At 38.7% G+C, this 26312-nt stretch overlaps 4 protein-coding genes across 6 annotated transcripts; 1 reads left to right on the forward strand and 3 right to left on the reverse strand.

Moving 5' to 3' along the window:
- Window positions 1–463: 463 nt before the first annotated feature.
- On the forward strand, window positions 464–10093 carry LOC116264031 (zinc finger protein BRUTUS-like). Its single transcript, XM_031643934.2, has 14 exons — window positions 464–1021; window positions 2049–2258; window positions 3237–3431; window positions 3520–3827; window positions 4161–4398; window positions 4483–4651; window positions 4753–5997; window positions 6166–6337; window positions 6590–6811; window positions 6915–7052; window positions 7697–7931; window positions 8034–8093; window positions 8926–8997; window positions 9339–10093. Exons 1-14 carry the CDS (start codon window positions 677–679, stop codon window positions 9438–9440), a joined length of 3711 nt encoding a protein of 1236 aa, XP_031499794.1. The 5' UTR covers window positions 464–676; the 3' UTR covers window positions 9441–10093.
- A 2172-nt stretch (window positions 10094–12265) lies between these two features.
- On the reverse strand, window positions 12266–14277 carry LOC116263590 (uncharacterized; the record flags this gene model as incomplete). Its single annotated transcript, XM_031643326.2, has 2 exons — window positions 12266–13600; window positions 14157–14277. Coding segments are annotated over 2 exons (1278 nt in total), but the record flags the coding sequence as incomplete, so codon positions are not given.
- Window positions 14278–16205: 1928 nt separating this feature from the next.
- On the reverse strand, window positions 16206–18525 carry LOC116264362 (diphthamide biosynthesis protein 3-like). 2 transcript variants are annotated; one of them, XM_031644507.2, is made up of 3 exons: window positions 18371–18525; window positions 17627–17931; window positions 16206–16538 (listed from the first exon to the last, which is right to left on the reverse strand). In XM_031644507.2, the coding sequence occupies exon 2, from the start codon at window positions 17918–17920 to the stop codon at window positions 17666–17668; it is 255 nt and encodes an 84-aa protein (XP_031500367.1). In that variant the 5' UTR covers window positions 17921–17931; window positions 18371–18525; the 3' UTR covers window positions 16206–16538; window positions 17627–17665. The 2 variants fall into 2 exon arrangements, with proteins under 2 accessions (XP_031500367.1, XP_031500369.1); XM_031644509.2 differs by lacking the exon at window positions 18371–18525 and adding an exon at window positions 18033–18055.
- A 1914-nt stretch (window positions 18526–20439) lies between these two features.
- LOC116264361 (nucleoside diphosphate kinase 2, chloroplastic) lies at window positions 20440–25377 on the reverse strand. Of its 2 annotated transcripts, none has more exons than XM_031644505.1 (9): window positions 25221–25377; window positions 24410–24715; window positions 24267–24320; window positions 24070–24156; window positions 23887–23967; window positions 23688–23800; window positions 23544–23593; window positions 20755–20834; window positions 20440–20668 (listed from the first exon to the last, which is right to left on the reverse strand). In XM_031644505.1, the coding sequence occupies exons 2-8, from the start codon at window positions 24698–24700 to the stop codon at window positions 20767–20769; spliced, it is 744 nt and encodes a 247-aa protein (XP_031500365.1). In that variant the 5' UTR covers window positions 24701–24715; window positions 25221–25377; the 3' UTR covers window positions 20440–20668; window positions 20755–20766. The 2 variants fall into 2 exon arrangements, with proteins under 2 accessions (XP_031500365.1, XP_031500366.1); XM_031644506.1 differs by having other exon boundaries at window positions 20440–20682.
- Between the last annotated feature and the right edge of the window lie 935 nt (window positions 25378–26312).

Raw genomic sequence — 26312 nt, forward strand, 5'->3', positions numbered from 1 at the left:
TCTATCTCTCAAAACAAAACTCCAGTCCAGACACGGCCGCCATAAGATCTCGAATTTAAGTTGAATTGCAAAATTGCAAATGGGATCCGAATCTAATTAGTAATTGAATTTGAAACTTCTTCTCTCAAATCACCGATCCAAAATCATTGATATGGAACACAAATCTGACGATCCTCTCTTTCTCTCGAATCAGACGATTCCCTGACCCGCCCGAGGACGTGGCAGCTTCTTTCTGACGTGGCAAATATAGGCCACGTCAGCAGATGGATCCTCCGCACCGCATATAAATTTCCAGTCACATCGACTCGCAGTGAAAGAAACGCGGCACACACATACACGCGCGCACGCACGCACGCACGCACTCTCTCTCTCTCTCTCTCTCTCCCCTTCCCTCTCTAATTTTTTCGCGTCTCTAGTTCCACACCCATTTTGACAACAAAGACGAAATATATAAAAAGAAAATCACAAGGGAAGGGAACCGAGAGAGAGAGAGGGAGTCTTCTCCCTTCCGTGGAACAAGAGAGGGAGGAAGAATGAGAGAGGGAGGGAGGAGAGCGAGAGTTAGCTCTCTTATGTGAAACAGGAAGAGAGAGAGAGAGAGAGATCTGCAGAATTTTTTTGCGTAATTCTGGGGGAGCTTATCGCGTTTGCATTCAGCTGCTGATTCCTGTGGGTGATGGCGACGCCGTTGGCGGGGCTACAACACAGCGAAAGAGTGCTCTCCGCTCAGATGGTCTGCCCCGTGAACAACCCGGGGAGCATCGATCCTTCTTCATCACCGTCCTCGTCTTCGCCCGCCTCGTCTCAGGGGACTGCGGCTGCGAAGGAGAACCTGCTTAAGTCGTCGCACCGATCGCCGATCCTCATGTTCCTTTTTTTCCACAAGGCCATAAAGACGGAGCTCGATCGACTCCACCGGGCCGCGCTCGACTTCGCCACCGGCGGCGACATCGACGCCTTGCTCGGCCGTTACCATTTCCTCCGAATGATCTACAAGAACCACGTCATTGCCGAGGACGAGGTGCGCTCATTTCATCCCCCCGTCGTACTCTTTGTTTTGATTGCCGCAGGCTGAGCCTGCATGCAGATCGCGAAGATACGTATCTAATTCGCAAGAATTTTGTGGTTTTCAGTCCGTATAATTGTAGAAATTATTCGCATTCGGTCCGGTTTTGCCTTAAGACGCCTTATTAGCGTTCTTATGGTTTTTAATTTGTTGCGACCGCTTAAGATTGGGGCGTTCATTTTCGACTTGTGAGTTTTCTGTTCATTACTGGTTCATAACTTTGGGAGTTCGTCTTCAGTGTCTTGTTCGTTGATTTCTTCCTTAACCAGATGTCGACAACCATGTCGGAACTTCATGCCTCTCAATTTTAGTGTGAATTTCATTGTTTTAGATGACTGGAAGTTGCTACCTGGGAATTTTGACATGAATGGGTCATGTGATATCGTTTTCTAAACGGGAAGTGTAGATAATATGTGTGTGTGTGTGTGTGTGTTTTAACTAAGGACACAATAAATTCTTGTTTTCCCGCGTCTCCAACTCTTGTTTATTGCTCTTCTATCTCTCTGCTTGTTGCAAGTGCCTTTGAATTAGTAGATGCATATATGTTGGAAATTTATATTTGTTGCTTAACAATTTATTGCACGTGAAGTCGTTTGACCTATGTACTTTGTGTGATTGTCGTTTTGGATTTTTTTTCTTCAATTTATGAGTTGGGCGTTATCGTCGTTTATATCGGTTTACTATATGTATGTATGCCTATGTGTTTACGAAACTAGTAAAACCATGCTCGCATGCATTTGATCGATATATTTCCACCTCAAAATAGGTGTTCCTGGTAGCATTCTTTCATATAATGGTTATCTAACTCTATCTACGCAGTTGAACCTTTGTACGCTGAATGATGCATGTCATAATGACCAGGAGCTGTTACATGTTCTTCTTCCTTTTTGGTTTGGAATTCCGTCGGTCCATCTATTGATAAAAAACATTACAGTCTTTAACGTTATTCACCTGCTTGTGTTGGAAATTTTCTTGGACGCAGGTCATCTTCCCAGCACTGGATATTCGTGTGAAGAATGTAGCACGAGCATATTCTCTTGAGCATAAAGGGGAGACTGACCTTTTTGATCACTTGTTTGAGGTATTAAACTCCAACTTGCATGATGATGACCATTTCCGGAGAGAACTGGCTGGATGCACGAGCGCAATCCAGACATCTCTGACTCAGCACATGTCCAAGGAAGAAGAACAGGTACCATGCAGTAAGACTAGATGTCAGGATATTTTGTTAAGCATGTTTGATCTCTCTCAGCTTAGTCTTTTTGGTCACTTGAAAATAATTTATGACCATCTCCCTGTTCTTGCAACAATCAGGAAAATGCAGTTTAACGAGTGGTTATTAAATGGCCAAAGGATGTATCCGTATTACAGTTTGTTTGTACTGGATATTTGTTAGTTTCATCTATAGCTACAATTTTACTCAAGGAAGTGATTGGATTGAGAATGCATATGCATTTGATTTTCAAATGTGTTTCTTTTTAAGGTGTTGAGTGTTGTAAAATGCTGTCCCTGGAAGTCTATAAAGCTCGTGAAGCATTGTGCTTCAACCATGCATGTATACTTGACGAAGCTTCAGGAGATTAACCAACAGCTGAGGTGTCTTCCGTCCTTGGGTGAAGGGAACAATTGCAAAATTTGAGCAACTAATTTTTATTTGTTTCCTGGTCCACCACCTATATTTCCTCTACCAACTCATACAACAAGACTGAAACAGGAAAAGGTTTTGTTAAGCTCAAACTTCACCTTAATGATTGAGAGAACAATGAAGTTCTGGAGTTTTCTAGCCTGAGGTGTCTTCTATTCTTGGATGAAGGGAACAAATACAAATTTTCAGCAACATTTTCTTTTTAACTTGCTTCCTGGTCCACCACTTAAATTTCCTCTCCCACACGTAAAACATGACTGAGAAAAGAAAAGGTGTCTAGACCTCAAACTTCTTTAAAAGCGACTTGAGAAAACAGCATAATTTTGGAGTTGTCTAGTTGCATGATCCAAATGTGTCTTCATGTCCTTAGTTATTCCTTTTATTTCTGAACAGTTAAAATATTGCAGAAATTTCACCAATTAATACTCAAATATCAAAAGACAAAAATGATCTTATGTTTATTGGTTAGAAGATTTTGAAATGAAAAAACGTTAAGTTTTATCTGACTTTTTACGTGTGACTCAGGTCTTCCCTTTGCTAATTGAGAAGTTCTCATTCAAAGAACAAGCTGCACTAGTCTGGCAGTTTCTATGTAGCATTCCAGTTAGCATGATGGCTGAATTCCTGCCATGGATATCGTCTTCTCTTTCAGCAGATGAAAAACATGATATGCGCAGGTGCTTGTCCAAGATAGTTCCTGAAGAAAAGCTTCTTCAACAAGTAACACTTCCTCTGGGAGGTCCTCTTCATTTTTTGGTTGTTCTTGTAGTCAAAGATACTTATTTTTGTAGCGTTTTTACAAACATAGGTTGTATTTGCATGGATGGACGGTACAAATTCAATCAGGTCATGCAAGTCTTGTGAAGATCTTCAGATTGAGGGTGTCATGGATAAGTATGAGTATCCAAAAACTGGTAAAAGGAAACAACCTGATGATCCTGATGCTGGCAGCCCATGTCCAATAGATGAAATTTTGCACTGGCATAATGCCATAAACAGCGAACTAAAGGTTATTGCGGAAGAGGCAAGAAAGATTCAGCTTTCAGGAGATTTTTCCGACCTTTCATCATTCAATGAGAAAATGCATTTTATCGCTGAAGTCTGCATTTTCCACAGGTTTATTGTCTTTTCTGGTGGATTTTGACTGCCTTTATCTATCATCACTACTATGCTCCCTTTGTTGTGATGTAAAATTTCTGTAACTCCAGATTTCTTACCATCGAGATTGAATGGATGCACGAGTATCTGTGTTAGGCATGAGAACAAACTATTTTGTATTTAAGACACGAAAATGTGTAAAAAATGTGGATCATATGTTCATTTTGTGGTCATTATATGTGGAAAAAGAAAAAGATACTGTCCATGGAGTGTCAGTGTTTATGTCCAAATTTCTTAGGGTCTTCTATGCATGTCCAGGTAATGAAGCTTACTCTACTTCATTTTTTGCAGTATTGCTGAAGACAGGGTCATATTCCCAGCTGTTGATACAAAAGTCAAGAAAGGTGTTTCTTTTGTTATGGAACATGCAAAAGAAGAAAATCAATTCAATGAGATTAGGTGCCTCATTGAAGACATTCAAAATGCAGAGGCCAATTCAACTACAGCTGAGTTCTACAGGAAATTATGTGCACAGGCTGACCAAATAATGAACACTGTGGAACATCATTTTCAAGATGAGGAACTCCAGGTAAAGCTATGACTTTTTTTGCCTGTTTTTGGCACCAATTTGTTTGGAAGAAGAACTAATGTGATTAATGTGATTTATCTCTAGGTTCTTCCACTTGCAAGGGAGCATTTCAGTCACAAAGAGCAGCGGGAACTTATCTATAAAAGCCTGTGTGTGATGCCATTGCGGTTGGTGGAGCGTGTATTACCATGGCTTGTAAGCTCATTGAATGAAGAAGAAGCAAAATATGTTCTTCAAAATATGCGCTTAGCAGGTCCTTTTATTTGTACAGTCGGATTGAGATCCCATCTCCTTAAATTTAGTGATATGTCCTATATGCAAATGTTACAATTTGCTTGTTTGTACATCTTGCAGCTCCACCTTCTGATGTTGCACTCGTTACACTTTTCTCTGGCTGGGCTTGTAAAGGTCGTGCGCAGGATAGTGGTGATGGTGAGGCATTTGTATGTCTATCTTCAGATCAAGCTGGTTGCCCTCTTAAACAACTAAACTGTGTCGACAATGATTTTGATGGCCAGTGCCGTATATGTGGCCCTGCATTAGGGTCTAATAGTAAGGAGTTGTTCTGTCCACTGGTCGATGAATGCATAAGGCCTTTGAAACGTGCCAATGTTGTAGAGGAGTATGAAAATGTTGATAATCTTGATAATTGTGAAGCTGTAAATTCCAAGAAGCTATTGAGTAATCAGCCATGTTGTGTACCAGGATTAGGAGTTAGTGGAAGTAATCGCGGGAAAACACTTACTGCTGCAAAGTGTTTACGTTCCTCATCATATAGTTCTTCTGCACCATCTCTTTGCTCCAGCCTTTTCACGTGGCAATCATGCATTGGCTCTAGCGGTGGACAAGCTTCTAGACCCATTGACAACATTTTTCAGTTTCACAAAGCCCTGAGAAAGGACTTGGAGTATTTGGATGTCGAATCTGGCAAGCTTACGGACTGTGATGAAAAAATCCTGCGGCAGTTCAGTGGAAGATTTCGCTTATTAAGGGGTTTATACAAAGCTCACAGCAATGCAGAAGATGATATTGTGTTCCCTGCTCTGGAATCTAAGGAATCTCTTCATAATGTTAGCCACTCCTATAGCATTGATCATAAACAGGAGGAAGATTTGTTTGAAGATATATCGGCTGTTATTTCTGAGCTAACACAGGTGCATGAAGCTTTAAGTGGAATGAGTGCTGATAATAGAGAAAATATATTAGGCTTGTCCAGTTCTCATGACAATGAATGGGCCAGAAAGCACAATGAGCTTGCAACCAAACTCCAGGGTATGTGCAAATCACTAAGAGTTGCCTTAGACCAGCATGTCTACAGAGAGGAGCTTGAGCTATGGCCCTTGTTTGATAGACATTTTACTGTTGAAGAGCAGGATAAGATTGTAGGCCGTATTATAGGAACCACAGGAGCAGAGGTACTTCAGTCAATGCTGCCGTGGGTGACAGCTGCTCTCACTCAGGAGGAGCAAAATAAAATGATGGACACATGGAAACATGCAACAAAGAATACGATGTTCAGTGAGTGGCTAAGTGAATGGTGGACTGAAAGCCCTGAGGCATCTTTATCAAGAACTTCAGATAATAGCATTTCTGCAGAAGGTTTCAGTTACTTCTTGTTTTCTACATTTTGTTTTCAAGCACTAATGGTAAAACAGGGCAGAATGTGGAATTAAGACAAATACGAAAAGTTCCTTTTCATTTAAGGGGAAACAAGGGGAATCTGGATAGTTCCAACTTTTTGACACTTTCTTCCCTCTTGATAAACAGGTAAGGACATCGAGGAAAATGCAGATGAATGTGAGCAGATGTTCAAGCCAGGATGGAAGGATATCTTCAGAATGAACCAAAATGAACTTGAGGCAGAAATAAGAAAGGTGTCTAGGGATTCATCCCTGGACCCTCGCAGAAAGGCTTATCTTATTCAGAATCTAATGACCAGGTAGATGAACATCACCAAAAATGGCTATGAGGCCATGAATAACACACACACACACACACAGAGTCAGATATGGAGAACACCCATGGGAGCCACTAATCTTAATTCCTGCTGTCCTTTGTGTTCTAAATTTGAGCTGAATTTGTACTTGCATTTGATGTGAATGACAATTGTGCCAGCCTTTTTGTTCTTTTTGTGCTTTTTCTCTTCATACGGTAAAAAAAATGAACTAACTTAATGAGCTGGTTTGACTAGTCGTTGGTTAGCTTCCCAGCAGAAGTTGCCCCAATCATCTACAGGAGAAACTTCAAGTGGTGATGACATACCTGGACAGTGTCCTTCTTTTCGAGATGCAGAAAACGAAATATATGGTTGTGAACACTACAAAAGAAACTGCAAGGTTGTTGCTGCATGTTGCAACAAGTTGTTCACATGTAGGTTCTGTCATGATAAAGTCAGTGATCATTCAATGGACAGGTTTGTTTTTTTTTTATTTTGTCAGCTGAAACATTTGCAATAATGATCACGTCTAAAGTATTATTTTCTAAAACCATGCTGATTTTCTGTTTATTCTTTACAGGAAAGCAACTGTTGAGATGATGTGTATGCGTTGTTTGAAAATTCAGCCTGTTGGACCAACATGCATTACACCGTCTTGTGCTGGATTTTTAATGGCGAAGTACTTTTGCAACATTTGCAAGTTCTTTGATGATGAGAGGTTGGCATACATCTTAAATGACTGACACCATAAAATTGGATAGTTTATTAAACTGGAGTTCTACCTTCAATCTAGGTGAATGGTTAGCTGGGGATAAATTTTCGTAGGTTGTGCTTTAGAAAGTTGCATGCCTTAGTAGTAATGCATTAAATGATTTAGTTGCTTGAGCAACATATTTTTGTGGTTCAGTATTAAGTTTCGTGTTTTGGTAAGATTTGTCATCTTCTATGTTACCATTCACCACCACATTTCTAGTCTCCTCTTGATAAACTCCACCTACTAATTATCAGTAATTATCTTGGTTCACTAGTAAGTTTCGTGTTTAGGTAAGATTTGTCATCTTTTATTTCAGTTACCATTCACCGCCACACTTCTAGTCTCCACTTAATAAACTCCACTTACTAATTATCAGCAATTATTTTTGTCTCCTATGTTTCAATGTCCTCTGAACTGTCAATTTCATTTTCATTAATTTTTCTTTTCACAATTATTTACACTTCCATGATAGTGGTCCTCAACTTTGACTTTTCTAAGTCAAATTCCTGAGCAAATGTACTTTTTCTCTTTCAGTCTCTTTTTCACAAATTAATTGTTGTCTCAACAATTTCTTAAAGATTCCTAAGCAGAACTTTTACTTACTTCAGGACTGTGTATCATTGTCCATTTTGTAATCTATGTCGCCTTGGAAAGGGGCTTGGTGTTGATTTCTTCCATTGCATGACTTGCAACTGTTGCCTGGGAATGCAACTGGTGGAGCACAAGTGTAGGGAGAAAGGTCTTGAGACAAATTGTCCAATTTGTTGTGATTTTCTCTTCACTTCAAGTGCATCAGTGAAGGCTCTTCCTTGTGGTCATTTCATGCATTCTGCGTGCTTTCAGGTACTGTTTTAATGAGTAGTTGGGCTACTGCTATATTTGGAAGCTACGTATTGCTAAATCTGTTAAACTTTTCAATTTGGTTGATTTATCTTCTGTGCTTAGGCCTACACTTGCTCTCACTATACGTGTCCAATATGCTGCAAATCCTTGGGAGACATGGCCGTAAGTGATCTATTTACCCCTAATTGATTTGAAAATTTTGTTTAAGATGATGAATAGTGGAGGCACAAACTGTCTTGCTTACTTTATTTACTCCCATGAGAGAAGAGCTGCGGTAGATAATGGGAGGAATGATGTTAAATTACTGGGTTGTTAGAATGCACAAGCATGAGAATCATTTTCAATCATCCAGTGGATAGTATATTTGTCAAAACTTTGTACATTGTGGTCTATTACAGTAGGCATTCCATTTCTTTGCTTTCAGCATCTTCAAACTACCCTTTGCTATTGATGTCTTGCTTTGGGTGCTTCAACATGATTAACTTGGAAGTTAACAAAGAAAAAAGGTGAAAATTTTTCCGGTTCACCTAGGTCAATACAGACTTGAGACTTGAGGAGGAAATAGTTTTGCACATATATGACATTGATCAACTTAGCATGAACGTAAAGTGCTGTTGATTAATATTTTTTGTGATGCATACATGCTTCCAAGTAAATTCCACGCTTGATGTCTTATTTATACAAGCAAGGGTGTTGCATATGCTTACAGCAGTTTTACTTTTGTCTCTTTTTTGGTCCAACCTGTTTAACAGACCATCTCTTTAGCCCTTCTGATTCAGCCTATTTGGCTGTGGAAATGTTGATTATTCTTGTAATCACTGTCCCGGGTCTAGTCAACCAATCGGAAATTGCAAGTTAAACTGAAAAACTGGAGAGCATTTAGATGAAAGGAAAAGAAAAAAGCAACTGGACATGGTTTGTGAGTTTAACCTCATTCATTGTGCTCTTGTGGGCTGAATTTGACAATATTATCATTGTGCTATTTATTGATCAGGTCTACTTTGGCATGCTTGATGCCTTGTTAGCTGCGGAGGTGCTTCCTGAGGAATATAAAGATCGGTATCAGGTAACATACCCTTTAGTTTCAAAACATTGGATGGAACCAAGTATTTCCATGTGGAACACACGCACACACACACATGAAGAAGGAAAAATGCTTTATGATTACAATGATAAACCCGAAGGGGACATTCTACTACTTGGAATCGTGTTAACAAATATTGGAAAACATATAAAAATTAAAGGTGATTTGTTTCATTGAAAAGAATCCTTTTTAACTTTTTGTGTGCAAAGATCTGGAGGAAAGATGTAAAAGGTCTTAAAGTTTGCTCCATCACTTGGAAACTATGGAATGTTTAACGTCTTTATTTAGATAACAGTCTTAGTTGGAAATAAATTACTTTTCAGGATATTCTCTGCAATGACTGTGAGAAGAAGGGGATGTCTCGTTTCCACTGGCTGTACCATAAGTGTGGTTCTTGTGGCTCATATAATACTAGAGTAATCTAGGGAAGGACGTCTTTCTGATGTTGGAAGAGAACATTATAGGCACTGGCAGCGTATTCCTTATAACCCTTCCATTGAAGCAGGTTGAAAGAAGGATGAAATCTCTCAAGTCTCAACAGGTTGATGCAGTGTGCTGCTACTCTTTTGGCTCTCATGTATACATGTACATACGGCCTAGCATCATAAACTCTTTCATTTTATAGTTAAGGCAGAAGAGAAAACTGAAACATGCTACAAAAGGACACTGTTACATTGGCTTTGGTGGAGCGAGCTTTAAAGCTTCTCTAATTAGACGATAGCAGACTGACTGAGATGGATTGGCCGCCATTGGTATGCAACTTGGTGCCACAAAGATTGGAAGATAGGAAAGCTCGCTCGCCAGATGTAAGGTGCTAATTCTATCCTAGTGCAACTTGAAAATCGTTGCTTATGGGCATCGGCTCCAGCTCAATGTTTCACAATCGGCAGTCCTCGCAGAACAGATGCTTGTAAAGTGACTGAGTGCTGTGAATTGGTAGTTACGGACTGCCTCGGTGCAAAAATTCATTGGGAAACTTATATTTTTTGAAAATGTATTCTTATCATTGTTGTATTCTCTGTTCAATTCTTATGCTTGTCTTTACAATTCAGTATCATAGTTCAAAATATTTACCTCACTCTCCCGATGATGGAAACCATTCGAGGTTTTTGGACATACAATTCTTTGGGGTCAGGAGATGTATATTTGTCATGTCTTTTCTGGTTATCCTTCTGTCGAAAACCGTTGGGTATCTGTTCTATTTGCATCCAAAAGTCGTTCCACTTTTTGTCCTTGCGACAAAGGATGTACTTGAAGACAAAATTCTGTTGTCTATTTCTCCTTCAACCTGGAGGCTTTTAAGCCAACTTGGTCAGCTAAAGCGGGCAAAGCCCTTGTGAACGGCCATAGTTGAATTGCTTATTGTTTCTATTACTATGTATTCATATCATAGGCTTCTGTGGTCTAATTGTGGTGGGCTGATTGCTGCTTGATGTGTTTTTTCACGACTGCTTGCTTGGTTAGTTGATACTTTTATAGGGAATCCAACGGTTCGTCCACCGATTGCTTTAATGAGTTTCTGATATTTCGATACATACTATAAGACTAAGGGATGGTAGCTTAACTTGTCATCGCCAATGCCTCGGAAGCTTCTCTATTTGGTGAAAATTATATATGTCAAAGCAATTTCTATGTTAATTTAGTTTTAAATGTTTACCTTATATTTATAATTTTTTCTTTCCTTTGCTGAAGAAATGCTTATTAGAGTGACTTAAAGTAGTTTATGGTTGTACATAACATCAGCATGTATACCAGCCTTAATTTAGATTTTAACTGATTGGATTTGACTGAATTTAAATTTTTTGATATGTGCTAATTACATCTTGAGGTTGACCAAAACCAATTTTTGGCTGGTGAAAATGCCTTAGTTACAGAAATATTTTAGTTCATCCTTTTAGAATAAGTTAATAGAAAAAAGTGAGTACAAAAATTTGTTTTGACATTTTCTAAGAGTAATATCCAATCTATCGGCAAATTAAAGAATAGATTATGGCACGAAGTAAGCGATGATTGAAAAGCGCGAGAGCCATTGCATGCTGCCGAGGGCTCGCAGTTAATCACCGGATGATTGCAATGAGGGGGGAAAGTATTTAGGAGGCAAATCGACCTCGTCTCATCGTGCCTACTCACATTGCCATAAGGCGGTGTTTGCCGGACTTGCTCCCTGAGGGTGGCTAAAGTCCATCGAGTGAACTGTATGCTCCTAAGAGCATGAGCAATTGCTAAAGATTGGTGCCACAAATTTTTTTAGTTGGTTGTAAAATGAGTTTTCGGTAGCAATCCAACTTCCTAAATCAGTGAAACCAAGAGAACTGGACGTCTGCGTTTTTATGGCGGTTAGAAAACAGTCACATTAACCCGAAGGAGATGTATCTAAATAACTTGACCTACAATTTCAAGGCCACTTACATTTGCACCAGTAATATGGCAATGGACTCATCGGACCATCGATGCTTCGCTACCATAATGAACGTCAAGATGCTACTGAAGTATCAGAAACAGTGAAGCAGCAGCAGTCTAACACCTTTCTACTATAGCTGATGTGCATTCGTTAGAAATGTGGACAAGATCATTGCGAATCAAAGAAGCTGAATTGGATGTCGCCGTATTTTGTCACATAATCAACATGGCAGGAGTCGGACGCATCACTGAAATTTAAGAACTTTGTGCTGTGATCTATCTAAGAACAAAAGCAACTAGTGATGACTTAACACAAAAGCAATACATTTTGAGGATGTTTTGTTGAAATTGTTCGCGACAATTTTCTGTGTCATTCCAAAACCAATCACCGAGAAGAGGGACTCAATATCGTATACGTGGCAAACAATTTCAGTACATGAGCTTTGCATATCCCACACTCGGTGAGAATCTATCTCGGTTGGAGAAACAAAAAAACAAGGAGATCCACATCGTTGAGAAAAACTCAAGGATGACCAACATTTGTGTATAAATCTCAGACGACGTTCTCGGAACAATATAAATTCACAGAATTAACTCCTCGGAAAACTCTAAATTTGCAGAAAAACAGGAGAGGAGACAGTTTTTGTAGTTGTTATGAAGCATTGCCCGTGCTATTGCACCAGCTTCCTAAAGTCCAAGATCATCATTACGTTCGGTTAGTTAGCTAGCAAACGAACTAAACAATTTCCCAGGAGAGACAGCAACAGATCAGCAGATGCAGGTCTCTTTTCGTTCGAGAATTTCAGCGTTGACAGTTTATTATAATGTTGATATTACATGTCAGAATCAGTTATGAGAAATCAATAGAGAACGTCTGCCATTTGCTACACATATCGTTTCTCTTCCTTTCCATACAGAATTTAGGCATCTAAATCTAAACTTTTACTGGTAAGACAATTCCAAAAATGTCTAAGCTAATCTCGTGTTATTGTCATAAACCTATTCCTCATTTCCAAAACAAAATTGAATCACAATTCGATTCTATGAACGAAGTATGAGTTCATTCTGTACTCAATTACCCTCTCTTCTGCATCCACAACCCAAATGTGTCCTTGAACCTTTAAAGACGCCTTCATTCCTGCCACTTTCCAGACAAACGTACACAAGCCAAGGGCTCTATCAAGCTGCTTTATACCTCTCCAGATCATATAGTCATCACTGGAAGTCATAACTTTTCCGAAACACAGGCAAAACTGAGGCTCTTTCCCATAAATACCACCACGTAGATCGATTTCCATGTTCTTGACAGTACCATACAGATAATACAACAAGAGAGTGAAAAGACATTCAGATGAATGTCCCAGGCTCTGAGATAGATTCTTCCGGACCAGACACTCTTGCTCTCGCGCTTGCCTGTAGCCAATGTCTATATCTATCATAACATCCTTAATTTGATACAGGCCTTCTTTCATGGCTTCCAGCTTTGAAACATAAGGTGCTAGTCTCGGCTCATTCTTCAAGCACTCAGTGAGATCAATGATCATCTCCAAAGGTTCTCCCCATGTTAATGGCGCAGAATCAGGCTTTTTATTGGAAGCAAGTCGCATCCATGAAGGTGACTCAAGGTTTGAAGAAACTGCACTCGCCATAAAAAGCTTCATACAACTGTTAACTATCTGTTCTCCCATCCGTAATGTGTGTGTTGTAGCACCCATGTGCAGCATCTCAGCATTCAATTCATTCAGTATCTCCAGCAAAGTATTCCTTAATATACGACTCTGTGTAATTTGAGTAGATACGGTGTAACGTACAATCTTTCTTTGCTGAATAGGGATATTGAGCAGTTCACACACTTTCGTCAACTTATTCAGCGTCATCGAATCTCTTTCACTCAATCTAGCGAAGCAACCAGTAGGCAGGGCATGTGTAGCCGACTTTTTCTTCAAAGACTGCTGCATAAATGGACTCCCCACTAACTCTCTCGTTAACAACTTGAACTTTTGCATTTTCTTTTCAACAGTATCATCCCTGACAACTGAATCGTCCTCAATATTAATCAGCTTCCCGTCAACCTGATCAATGTTCTTAAGTTTCCGGCTCAGCTTAATCACGGAGTTATATGCTCTCTGATACCACCCCAATGGTGGAGGATTTTCGGATATATCCTCAACGCAGTGGCAGTATACTGCATTTAGATACAAAGGAGCCCTGTTCAGAAGCCTCAGACGACAAATAGCTGCTAACATTGGTCCTAAATTTAACGAAAGAAACCCACGTCTACATGCATCCCCTGTGTAAAGAAGATTCCTCTCCCAAATTTCAGATTTGAGATCAGACTAAACTGAAAGCGTAGGAGTAAGAAAAATGTTTCTAAACAGCAAAATCATTCACTACCACCAAGATGAGTCATCATAAAAAAGACATGGATTTTCAGGGTTCACTACAAAAACCCAAGCTGAAAACCCCAAAAATTAGATTAACAAACTGAAGCGTGGTCGATTTCAAGCATGCCGAGAAGCCCAAAACAGAAGTAACTCATCAGATGGCCACAGCTGGGATCGTCTTCAGTCAATCGGGCACCCACTTTTACTGCTATGCACTTAACAGCAAATTGTACCCGAACCAAAAGGTTACTAATTGATGCACTGGAAAGAAAATTTGCCTGCAACCCACAAGAAGCCAGCGTCGGCAGATACAAATTGGAGATGAAAATCGAAGCTGAAACGAGCCAATCTATGTACCAGTCACAGGGAAAGGAGGATGTTCCGGTGCTTTGATGGCGAAAAGAATTGGTAAATACGCCTTGGCAGCATTCGAGAATTCGGGATACGCCGAGAAAATGCAGGACACCGATTTGCGAATTCAGGTAAAAGAGAAGGGAAACTGGCTGGGCGGGTCGAACGGATAACGGGGTCCTTCGCTTGGAAGGGTCGAATCCGAGTTAAAATATTTTCTCCTTTTCCGTATTTTCCGGTCTGATGCCTAGTGCGACCGTGCGATTAACAAATCAGCCTTTTTTTTCTTTTTCTTTAGATAATTTCAAGATTTCGTTAGTTTAACCATGGTTAGCAGAGTGCCATGGCTTCTCAGCAACAAATCCTCCCTCCTCTTTAAGGCTCGCGTATAATCTTGTTATAAAAAATAATATTTGATCTACAAATTTAACCTTAATAACCAATTTGGCACGGTTAATGGAAATGAAAGAAGATAGATGAAATTGTTTTATGCTACAAGATAGATGTTCGGATGAGAGAGAGAGGGATGCAATCTCTTCGTCACTAACAATCAGATAAATAAAAGAAAAGTTGTTCACATGGGAAGTTCTTGTCTTCATTTAATAATTAACAGACAAGTTAACCACTTGATGTCATATGAGAAATTCTTGTTCATAGACAAATTGTTACCCCCGGAAGACTGTTGCATACCAGCCTATGTTCATTATTGTACTTGAATATCTATAACGAGCACAACTCTTCGTGTGGGTGGGGAGGAGGTAAAAAGCACTTCTACTTCGAAAAAAGTTAACAACTAACTTGGATTCTAAAGATGTAACTTGTAAGCAATTATTCGGATCAGCTAGGATGTACTGTCATTATACACGTATACCCAATTAATAAGGGTCTGAGTAATAGGAAGCGAGTTTGACTCAAAATTCAGACAAAACAATTGTATTATCTAATTAAATTACACCTTTGTACCAAGTATATCTTTGGTGCTCATTAACTATTCTGATTCGTGTACAAGATCGTTAGCTGGAATTGAATTCCTAACGAGGTCTGATTATTCATTTATCAGGTTATCATCAACGTAGATGGAGAAAACGGAAAGAACTGCATAAAATTACTGAAGTAAAAACCCTCAAGTCCTAACTCTTGCCATTATCACACGAGTCCAATGTTGTCTTTTAATCCAGTCTTAACCTGCGTATCAAATGGTGACATATTTGCAAAGATCAGCCAATTAACAGTAAGATGAAGACAGGATTTCATTCAGATCTTAACTCCTTTCCATCAGGGCCATTCACAATTTACTGCCACGAGTGACATCATAGACACAAGATAAAGGGCAAGTTTGAGATGGGCACACTCTATTATTTCTCGTCTTTAATGATTTGTTCGCAAGATCAACGTCTAACGAGTAACGAATGAATAAAGAAATTGCATGTATATCGTGTTCCCTAACATAGGACACCAACTTTTTCCTTTCGAGCGAATTGAAAGGAAAAACTGGTTGCTGAACCCTGGATATAGCATACTTCTACTAGTAATGCAGTTCAATTGCACGATTTCCGGCCTGAGCCGCTGTTCACTTCCACTAGCTACACCAATCCATTCTGGACTCATCAAATGAGAATGTCATTTTGGGAACAATGCTTCAATCAGAAAACAAGAGCCAGAAAAGAGAGAGCAACAACATCCAAGAAGAAACTAGGCGCTAAAGCATTTGGCATTTAAGTTTCCACAAACACTCCGCTGCAAGGCCAAAGGAAACCGGAGATTTTGAACCAGCTGAGATGCAGGCCTTGCAGCAGTGAACAAGAAGTATGCACTTCCCCATCGGCTCAGGTTGATCACCATTTTATTGATTAAAGCTTGGATTCTTTAAGGTGCCGAAGAAACCATTTTGTTATACCAACTGGAATATTGAATCGTTTCGTGGAGGTAGATGCAATCATCTTGTCGTTATTCTTTTGATCATTCACCTTAGATTGTTTATTCCCGAATTTAAGCCATTAAATCTTCATGAAGAAACAGAATTTTAACAAAATTTGTGCAAGACTTGGACAAATATAATAATTAGAATCTCCATAATATCCTTAAATTTAGAAGCCACGTTTTAGAATGCAATCTTTGACTGTCATATAAATTTCATGTATAAAGCCTTGAAATGTAAAGTTACTCGACAGAGTTTAATGATCCAGCAACACCACACAAGTCATCAGTCTGCCGACTCCACACTAACAGTTGATCAAAATTGAGAATGGGAACGAACTGCACACTCAGCTTTCTTTATCTGTTAATTCAAATATGTTCAAGCTGCAATGAAAGTAACTTCTCCTGACATTGATCTTCCTAGTAGTTAGTACACTTTTCTCCTTGATTTCCAGTTGCAACAGAGCAAACCTGAGATCCAAGAATAGAAGATGTTACCTTTGAAAATGCACGCGATACTGAAATAATTAGCATATCACTCTCAACCTTCAAACATGGAAACAATTAAAATTATCCACACATTTCCATGCTCTGATGTAATCAGCATCATCCATCCTAGAACAACAGCAGAAATATCACGCTTATGGCTTGCAAGAGATGATACAAAGATCAGTTGAGTGAATCTCCTCCACAGAACACATAACCATAAAAACATGAGAAACTTCAACTAAAACTTCTATCTGTTCATTCAGGAACCATATATAACAATTCTTACATAACAAACATGAACTATATATCTAATCATAATCGGATGTACAATTGTAAGATAAACAGCACAATACTTGGTGATCCCCAATTTATTCAACAGAAGAGTTCGAACTGCATAAAACAGACAAGAATGAATCTCTAGTCGACAAATGGTCAAATTCAAAAAGAACTGAAAGTCCACATGAGAAACACTCAATTGTTCAGACGAGCTAACCCGTATCCACATGAGACTGGTAAAGATCTAACATTTACATAATTTCAACCAACAGATTTGCGAATATTTCCCACAAATGATTTGCCTTCCCAAAGAGAGAAGAGAGTTTCTTGAACACAAAATTGAGAAATTTTTATCCTAAAATGCACCTTTTTGAACTTCTTCTTACTTGACTTACAGCTAATTTCTACCTACAACAATCCGTAAGTTGCCATGGTGCTATTCAGTGGAACTACCATCAACTTGCAAACCAGCAAAACGAGGTCCTGGCCTACCGAGTAACATGGAACTACTATATATGCACTAGATAATAAGAGCATCACAAGCATGAATTTGTCCCCTTTCTTTGTGTTTGGCACCTCTTCATGGTACACATCAACTATTGAGACCTAATCTCTTAAAATTCTCAGTTTAATTGCCCAATAATGTTTTCCACTACAATTTGGTTCCACCATCATTCTTCCTCTATGTGACCCTTCGTAATAACCCAAACCTTAGCATAACGCAAAAAACAAACACTATCACAAAATTTTCAACATCAAAATAAACATAAAATCTGGAAAGTAGGGTAAAATACCTCAAGATATTATATCTTTGCCAGTTCAAATTCCAGTTCCTATGCGACCGCGATTGCTCGTCCTCCTGCCTGCTCTATCTTCTTCGAAGAATCACTACCTTTGCCCATGAAATCCTCTTGATTATAGATAACTGTTATGTATAAAGAACAACTAGGACATCGAGCTATCTCTTCCCCCAATTGCAGCTCCGCTTTTGTGATTTGGAACAAATCGCCACAAGGGCAAGGGTACGTGAAGGCGTTAAGCTCGTCGTTCCACTCCATATCTTCGATCTCTACGTCGTCGTACGACATTATGGACCAAGCTGCAGTCAGAAAAGGCAAAACACAAGTAGGATAGAAGATTAAAAAAAAAAAATCAATATTCCAGATTCGGAAACTTAAGGGAAAAACGCGCAACTATAACCTGTAAGAGACAAAGACGCCAATATTAGGGATCAAAATCTATCATAAACAGCAGTACCGTCAAACCCTAAAACAGATTTCAAACGAAGAGTTCAAATAAACCCTAAAAGCACCAAACCGAAAAACATCGTCAAAACTAGACGTTGGAGCAAAATCAAAAGAATAAGTCGAACTTTAGATGGATAAAATTCAAATCAAGTTCAACGCCGAACTCAAAACTCAGATGGTTGTACCAATAGAAAGACATTCAATTAAACGTCCCTTACAACCAAATTCCTCAGATTAAAATCAAAAGAACAAGTTAAAAGCAGCTGCAAAAGATGGTGCAGAGAGAGAGACCGTGCTGCAGCTGAGGCCGTTGGGGGAGTGCTCAAAGAAGCGCCTGAACGCCAGAACGGTGAAGAGAAGGGGTTCATTTCCGAGGGCCGTCGCCCTTTTAAATAGCAAGTACAACCGACGGCGACATCCTTGAAATCTCGTTATTTAAAGTCGATATTTAATGTGCTTATAATACACGCTGAAACCTCAAAACGAGTCAGATTATGAGAAATGAGTAAAGAAGAACTTTTTGTTTTCCCAACGTTAATGTCGCGAATCCAGAACAAGAAGTGTCTGTTGACACTGAAATCTAACTCGCATTGGCCAATTTTTGCCTATTTCTTTTTCCAAAAAAAATAATATAGCATAAATTTAAATAACGAAGAATCATCTTTTGACCAGCTCAAAATCGTTTGACCAAAAAAAAAGTTATGTTCAGTTCGAATCCAGACGTTTTTCAACTCGCTTAAAAACTTTTGATATTGTATTTTCTATTAAAAAAATCACTTTAGATTTGAAATAAAGATCTATTAATGTTGGTTACCCATCAAACCTTCAATTCTCCAAAGTGAAGGTTTTAATCGTTTTTTAACTTTGTTAATGCTTAGTCTGCCATAAATCATATCTCCAATATTTTATTTTGATAACATATTTAAATGTTGTTTTGTAAGAAAAACGAATTTTAAGGCGCAAAATTGAGTTTCTGAAACCTAATTTTGGCAAAACACAACATTCAAAAAGGTAAAGTAAATAACCCCCTCAAGGTTTACCACATTTCTTTTTTCTGTCAAACACAAGCTTTACAAGTGATGCCTTTAAAATCTAGAGCACTTTGAACAATAAAAGGAGAACTCAGTCTTACAAGAGAGAGAACGCGGTTTTAAACTTATGATCAAGCCTTCTCATTTTGCTAACCCCTTGGGATGCTAGTAAGAGAACATTGGACCAGCGTTCCATGAATCTGTCTTTTCTATGAATCTGCCAAATCTATAGAACAGAATCGATGGAACACTACCACAATGTTCCTATTACCAAACGTGCCATTTGAGTTATACTGCATTCTAAATTGTAAAATCAACACTTCATAGTTAGTCAAAATTTTATTCGAGTAAGACCCATGAAGGCACGCAACCATGTGGTTTAAAGTTTGTATTCCATCGCTAGTCTTTTTTTTTCAATTGCACTTGCTCCTGATTCAACATATAATTTTCTATTATCATTGCTCACACTCTGTGTATCTACTTACGACAATCGTAAATTAGTAGTTGTTTATACTTATAAATTTCAGCATAGATATAACAGTTTTAGGCCGGTGATGCTAGTTGGTGCATTGATGTTTGTGCATCTTAATAACAAATAGTGCAATCTTAAGGAGTTGTTTGTTTGACTTTCACATGGTATCTAAAGATATTCATGAGACACTTTGTTATCATAGATCACGATTCATTGGTATAGGACTGAGTGCCTGAACGGGCAACATGCCTTAACTAAAGTTTCCTTAACAACCTATTTGGGCATCTAGAATACATCATTGTAAAAACACTCCGAGAAGTTGGGTGTATTTCCTCCGATATTGTTGAAGACTATTACATGGATTGATAAAGACGCAGCCAACAGACCTTTGGTCTACCTTGTCCTGTTCCGGTCCAAAGTAAATTATTTCTTCATGTAGTAGGTTTAACAATCATATTAGGAGAACAATTCATAGATCACGATTCATTGGTATAGGAATCACTTAAAAATTACGAAAAAAATCATGTTACACAGCTAGAGAAAATTTATTGTGGCTGATATTCCAGTGGCAGGTTTAGGATACTTGTGAATGTGACCGCCGCCTTGGCATTCCTTGTAGGTTATGGCCAACATCAATTTATCGTTACACTCAATATTGTATCCAGGAACAGTTCACATATAGACTTGGAGTACATGATACAATGTGTGTGCGTTTCACCTGATATATACCAATTAATTAAAGAAATGCAGTTTTAATGAAACTACCAGAACAGAATTTTATAGAAATGTATATATACTGGCCTGTCCATGGACGGATAGTTTCTAGCATATCATAAAGGCTCAAGATTCCAAAAAGATGAAATAAAACTAATGAAAACTCAATTTCCTTTATGAGATCTAGAGTACACTCCGTTCACATACAGCCTCTATAAGCTATTCAAGCTTTGGAAACCAATGAACGAAAATGCTCTTCCACAAAAAACTGGTCAGAATCGCAAAAATAGGGCTGAGAAAAATATCACTCTGTCAACCATGGAGCCTGCACTTGAGTGCATTCACACAACTCCCCCTCTTTGAACCAAAGAGCTGCACACGAGAAACTATCAGACCTTAAAATAAGAAAAGATCATGCTCTTCCAAAAAAGACTAATCAGAATCACAAAGATGGTCACCATTGAGAAATATCACTCCATCAACCATGGAGCCTGCACTTGAGCCCATTCGCACAGCTCCCCCTCTTTAAACCAAAGAGCTGCACATGAGAAATTATCAGACCTCAAAATAAAAAAAAGATCATCTTCATCCCATGCAAAGAATTATCTTGACCTTAATATATGAATAACAGATATGCCTTCAGCAGCCATCATCATGCATTCCACTTGGCAAGGAGTCAATAGAACAATTTTACCATGAACCAGTTGGTCTTTCACTCTTTTGTATACCATAAATGCAGTCTGATTTCAGGTAAGCAAGGGGTTTATCCCACCACCAGAGTGAGAGTTAAAGTGACCACCCCCTACCCCCACCCCCCCAACCAAAGCACACACAGGCAAAAATCACCTCCTCTGCCCTAGGGCTGCATCAGTGTTTTGGTTAAAGCATGTGCTGCACTTTAGCTTGTGCATCACTTTCCCTCTTGGCACAAGGGAGCCCATGCCACTTGAACCAGTGACTGCCACCTACCAGCCATTGGCACAAGTTGGTCGTGCTACCTCTCGAGGCATAATTGCAGTATGATTAGCAGAAAAAATTAGATAGGAAGCAGCAAAATCAGTGACTCAATTAGAATAGAGAACCAACACTGAACCATGCTACTTGCACGTGGACATTGGCATAAGACATGACCCTTCTGCATGTGATGGCTTTTTAGGAAATTAAGGGATAAGCTTAGAGCCTTGACAAATTCCATATCCTTACAATTGTAGACTAAGTTAACAAATTCAAGTAAAAAATTGAAACACAATGTAATTCATGAGAAGCATTAAAAAGGAAAAGCTTCACAAACAAATACAAATAAAATTGAACTGAAAATTATATAAATCAAGCTAGGAGCACAGTCTTGACACGGTCCACACACTGAAGCATTTAATTTGCACTTGGCATAACGTATGACCCTTCTGCATATGATGGTTTCTTGAAATTAATAGATGAGGTCATACCCTTGACAAAATATGTCCTTACAATTATAGATATTAACGAATTCAAGTCAAACATTGAAATGTAATGTAATCCATGACAAAAATATTAAAAGGAAAACTTCACAAACAAATACCAAAAATAGAAAAAGAATAAAAAATTATATAAATGAAGCTGGGGGCATATTCTTGACATGGTACAAAACAGGTTTCCCTCTATCATTGATGTGTTGTGGTTTGTCCATTGTCACTCTTTGCTGCTGGATCATGGCAAGTTCACAACACAAGAGACACATGCTAATTGCATGCGCAGTGAACATGAAACTATCCCCAAGGAGGCTGGAGGGGAGTACAAATGAAGTTTATATTGCATATAGTATATACTGAAGAAGGTTCACATATTCAATTATTCATGAAGTGGATAACTGATGGTCAATACATGAGAAGATAACAAGGCATAATAGCACGTCAAATAGCATTCAAGAGCAATAAGCTCTAATAATTAAAGCTGTTTTTTTATGTGGATTATGCAGACTGTATGTGCCCACACATCTATCAACATAATTGAAATATTTAGATTGTTGAGGAATGTGAAACATAATGATCATGCTCATAATAATACTGAGAAATTTTTGAAGGCAACACAAATTTCTCCAATCCTGGTTCAACAACTAATTTTAGTGCAGTTCCTGGTGGTTATGCAAGTACTCAAACAAAAGAAATTTAGCAAGATTTTCATGCATTAAGAATTTCAAAGTTCCTTCCACAGTACAAATTAGAACAGCAATTGTAACATTTCTCAAATTGCTCCCAGCTACCAGTACCAGGACAAGCTAACAAAAGGTAGGGGGAAATATGAAACTATTTTATCCAATTTCAAGGAAAAGTTGAAAACCTAAATTTCCTCTCCTCTCTCTCCTCTCCAACAACGCTCATTCCCCTAGCAATGTGCACGTGTGAGAACACCAATATTTTTCCATGAGGACAATTTCTCATGCTTGCACCGCATCCCCCTTTCATCATCGAGTGTCCTGCCTGGTTCACTCACAGGTCACAGTTGCTCATCTCATCTCATTATTTAATATTTGAACTAAAGAGAGCTTCTACAAAAGGTTTTACCATTTTTGCCAGATATATGAATGAGAAAGGGAGAAGTGTTCACTTACTTTCCAAGGGATAGATTTTAAACTTTTGTCCAACTTCAATTGAGTTAAGAAATCATAAGTTGAAGTGCTGATTGTTAATTTAATTGACATGGACATTAGTGAAAAGGCAAATTTTTGAAAATCACAACAATGTTATTTGCCTTTTAAAATGCTCTCAGCATAACCACTTCTTAAACATTTGGATACCAATTACTAAGTGAAATAACACCAGAAATAGAAAAAAACAAGGACAATAACCAAGATGATCATGCTGCATTGTCTCATTCGGCTGAGTCCTTTTGTAACTTTAAATAACTTTCATGAATCACTGGCCAAAGAATACACAGTAGAAGAAAACACAAAAACTGAGTTAAATAATTTTTTACCAGTTGCTAACTGAATAATGGATCCCTACTAATATAAAAAGAGATATTCATTCCTAAATTATGACTAGGTAAAAAGACAGTAAGGATGGTTAAACTAACATATCAGTTGAAGCAAATATAGCAGCAATAACAAATAAAAGTATGAACGCTACAAAATCTTGTAGATAGCCAACAGCATTAGTCACATCGTTCACAATGGACTAAAAGATGTTTAGTTTTTGGAGAAAACCAAACTACAGGGCAGGCATTTCATACACCTAAAGCCAAAATATTGAGAAGGTGATGAAGTTCAAACCTATTTCACGGAGACCATTTTCAGGACTGTCACTTCCATGAACAATATTTCTGCACATGAAGACACCAGTTTTGCATTAATCAAAGTCCCAGGTAACATCAGACAAATAAGCATTCTTAGTCAAATCACTGATCAGCAGTTAACCTTCCAGTTTGAATTGCTAGGTCTCCACGAATTGTTCCTGGTTCAGCTTGAAGAGGATTTGTGGCACCAATGAGCTTACGTGCTGATGCAACAACTCCAACACCTTCCCAAGCCTGTCATATTATCCAACCAAGAACGTGGTGGTGGGATAGTCCTAGTAGAAGTAAAGAGCAATTATTGAATAGGAATGCAAACATACCATGCAAACAACGGGGCCTGAAGTAATGTATTCAATCAGTTTGGGGAAGAATGGTTTGGATTTAAGATCTTTGTAATGCTCCTGGAATTACAGATCAAACGGTAAATCACAATTCTTGAAATACCCTCGTATGCAAAATCTAGCAACAAAAAAAGAGAAGATTCAGAAAGTTGCAGCCAAAACCTCCGCAAGTTCTTTGGAGCATTGAAATAACTTTAAGCCCTTCATCAAGAATCCCTTCTTCTCGAATCTAGAAATAATTTCTCCTACCTTTTTTTTTTTGTCAGAATACGAAAGTGAGCAAAAGGACACTTTTCCAGGTCATACAATCAGAAAGACATGAAGCAAATATCTCAAGCATGTAGAAACTGAAAGAGTACCAGACCACGTTGAACTCCATCTGGTTTGACCATAATGTATGTGACCTCTACTTCCTGAAGCACGACCAAAAATGCAAAAATATGAGACAGTTTCTGAGCCCAAAAAGGGGGGAAGGGGGCGGGGATCGCCGCTTGTTGTTTACCATAGAGGCGACAAGGTGAGGGAGGAACACATTGTTGGCAGGTCGTCTCCTGTATCTTGGGATGAGATTAGGCTGACTCCACTGCTGCAATTGTTGCCTTAGGCGAAGAGTACATGCTTTGTTGATGGAAGCAGCAGGGCCATAAATGTTAGAACCAAAAGATACCATCAAGGATGAAGTTATTCGTTTTGGTGTTCCATTGCTATTCACAACGCAGCCACGATTTGTAGGAAGGGCGGAAGAAGTGAGAGTTGATCCGCCTTTCCAATTCACACTCGTCACCATTGCCATCTTCAATTCTGCGGCCTGCAGGTCAGCATTTTCAATGATGTCAATTTATGATGACCAATAGGCAATAGCATGTAAAGACCAAAGAGAAAGCCGTGAAATGTGGATCCATTTGTGCAGACTTGAAGGTTCATAGGACATATAAAGGATTGACTGCAAATTCCATAACACCACGGGGATGAACAGCCATTTCCATTCGCTCCTGCGTGTGCGTGCATGCGCATGAGCGCGTGTGCGTGCATCAGTAAAACTACATTTCACAACTTTATGAACATCAAGAAGCTGTTACTCCAGCGCAAACTTCATTGGAACAATAAAATTGAAAAAACAAGACTTGAAAACAGTTGTTTTAGCCCGATGAAAGTGGTGGCATTCTATTGACAGATAAAGGTTCCCAGCTTCTCCAATTTTGGCATGGCAGCCAAAATATAGCTCCAGACACATCCTACCAAAATAGTTGCAAGTGAACGCGGAAGGAAAATAACGCAGCAGCAGCAGCGGCAAATAGGAAGACAGAGAATACCTTAATGGTTGCTCCAGCAGAAATGGCTGCGTGCCCAAGGATAAATCAAGATACCGCAGCCCAGAACGAGGGAGAGAGGGAGACGGGCAATGGGGAGCGTAAAATCGCAACGGAAATGCTTTTATCTGGAATTCCTGGGACGGATTTCCAGCGTCCCACTAAAGGTTTTTACATAATTCATATGTACCGATATGCTTTTTCCGAATGACAGAAAACAACTTTTCAACCTAAAAATAACCTCGATAATGACAAATAAAGAATCCATCTCTCTCTCTCTGTCTCGCTTTCACTTTCTGCCACCTTCCAAGAGAATAAAGCGAGGTGAAAAGACTATCCATCTGCAGGTAAAACGGATGAAAGGTTGAGACGAAAGTTAAATAGAAAAGAGTGTATGTGATGCTACTTTTTCCAGGAGAATGATAGATAAATTGAGAAAACTATTACTATGAGATTTGTGGTGAGCTTAGTAGAAAAATGAACTTTTCCTGATTATTTTACTTTTAGCTAAGAAAAATCACTGTTTCCTAGGAAAACAAATTATCTGGGTGGAAAAGTAAGTGGAACAAACAATGCCTTCAAAATGTACAGATGACATTCCCATCTCTTTCCGTTGGAATTTTGTTTCTTGCCTACCAGGTCTTCATGTTCGTTGCATCGGTTTGTGAGAAAACATTTCCTTCTCAAGTCCCACATATTCATCGTTTAGGATGGGAGAGACGCATTCAGTAAGCACCTCTCGTCCCCTCCCCCCGAACAGGTGTTCGTTTGAATTTAGTAGAGCTTCTAGCGTAATTGAGACAGTTTATCTCTGTAGTATAATGGTTCCACCGGAAGCCGAACTAAATATTTTAATACATTTCATTACTTTGCATGCTAAATTGGTAACGAACAAATTTGGCCATTTGACCTTTTTTTTTGTATATAAGAGATAATCAAATACAAATACATGTGAACTAAAGATAAAAATTATTGTAACCTTCTTGTGCTATTGAAAAAATAAACAGCTAACATTGTTCCTTATTCATTTAACATCTAAATGGCGAGCATTTACTGGGTTTTAATTTTTCTGTTTATATGCCCACACATATATAG

This window comes from Nymphaea colorata, chromosome 11 (genome assembly GCF_008831285.2).
Source record: "Nymphaea colorata isolate Beijing-Zhang1983 chromosome 11, ASM883128v2, whole genome shotgun sequence".
Classification (NCBI taxonomy): Eukaryota; Viridiplantae; Streptophyta; class Magnoliopsida; order Nymphaeales; family Nymphaeaceae; genus Nymphaea; species Nymphaea colorata.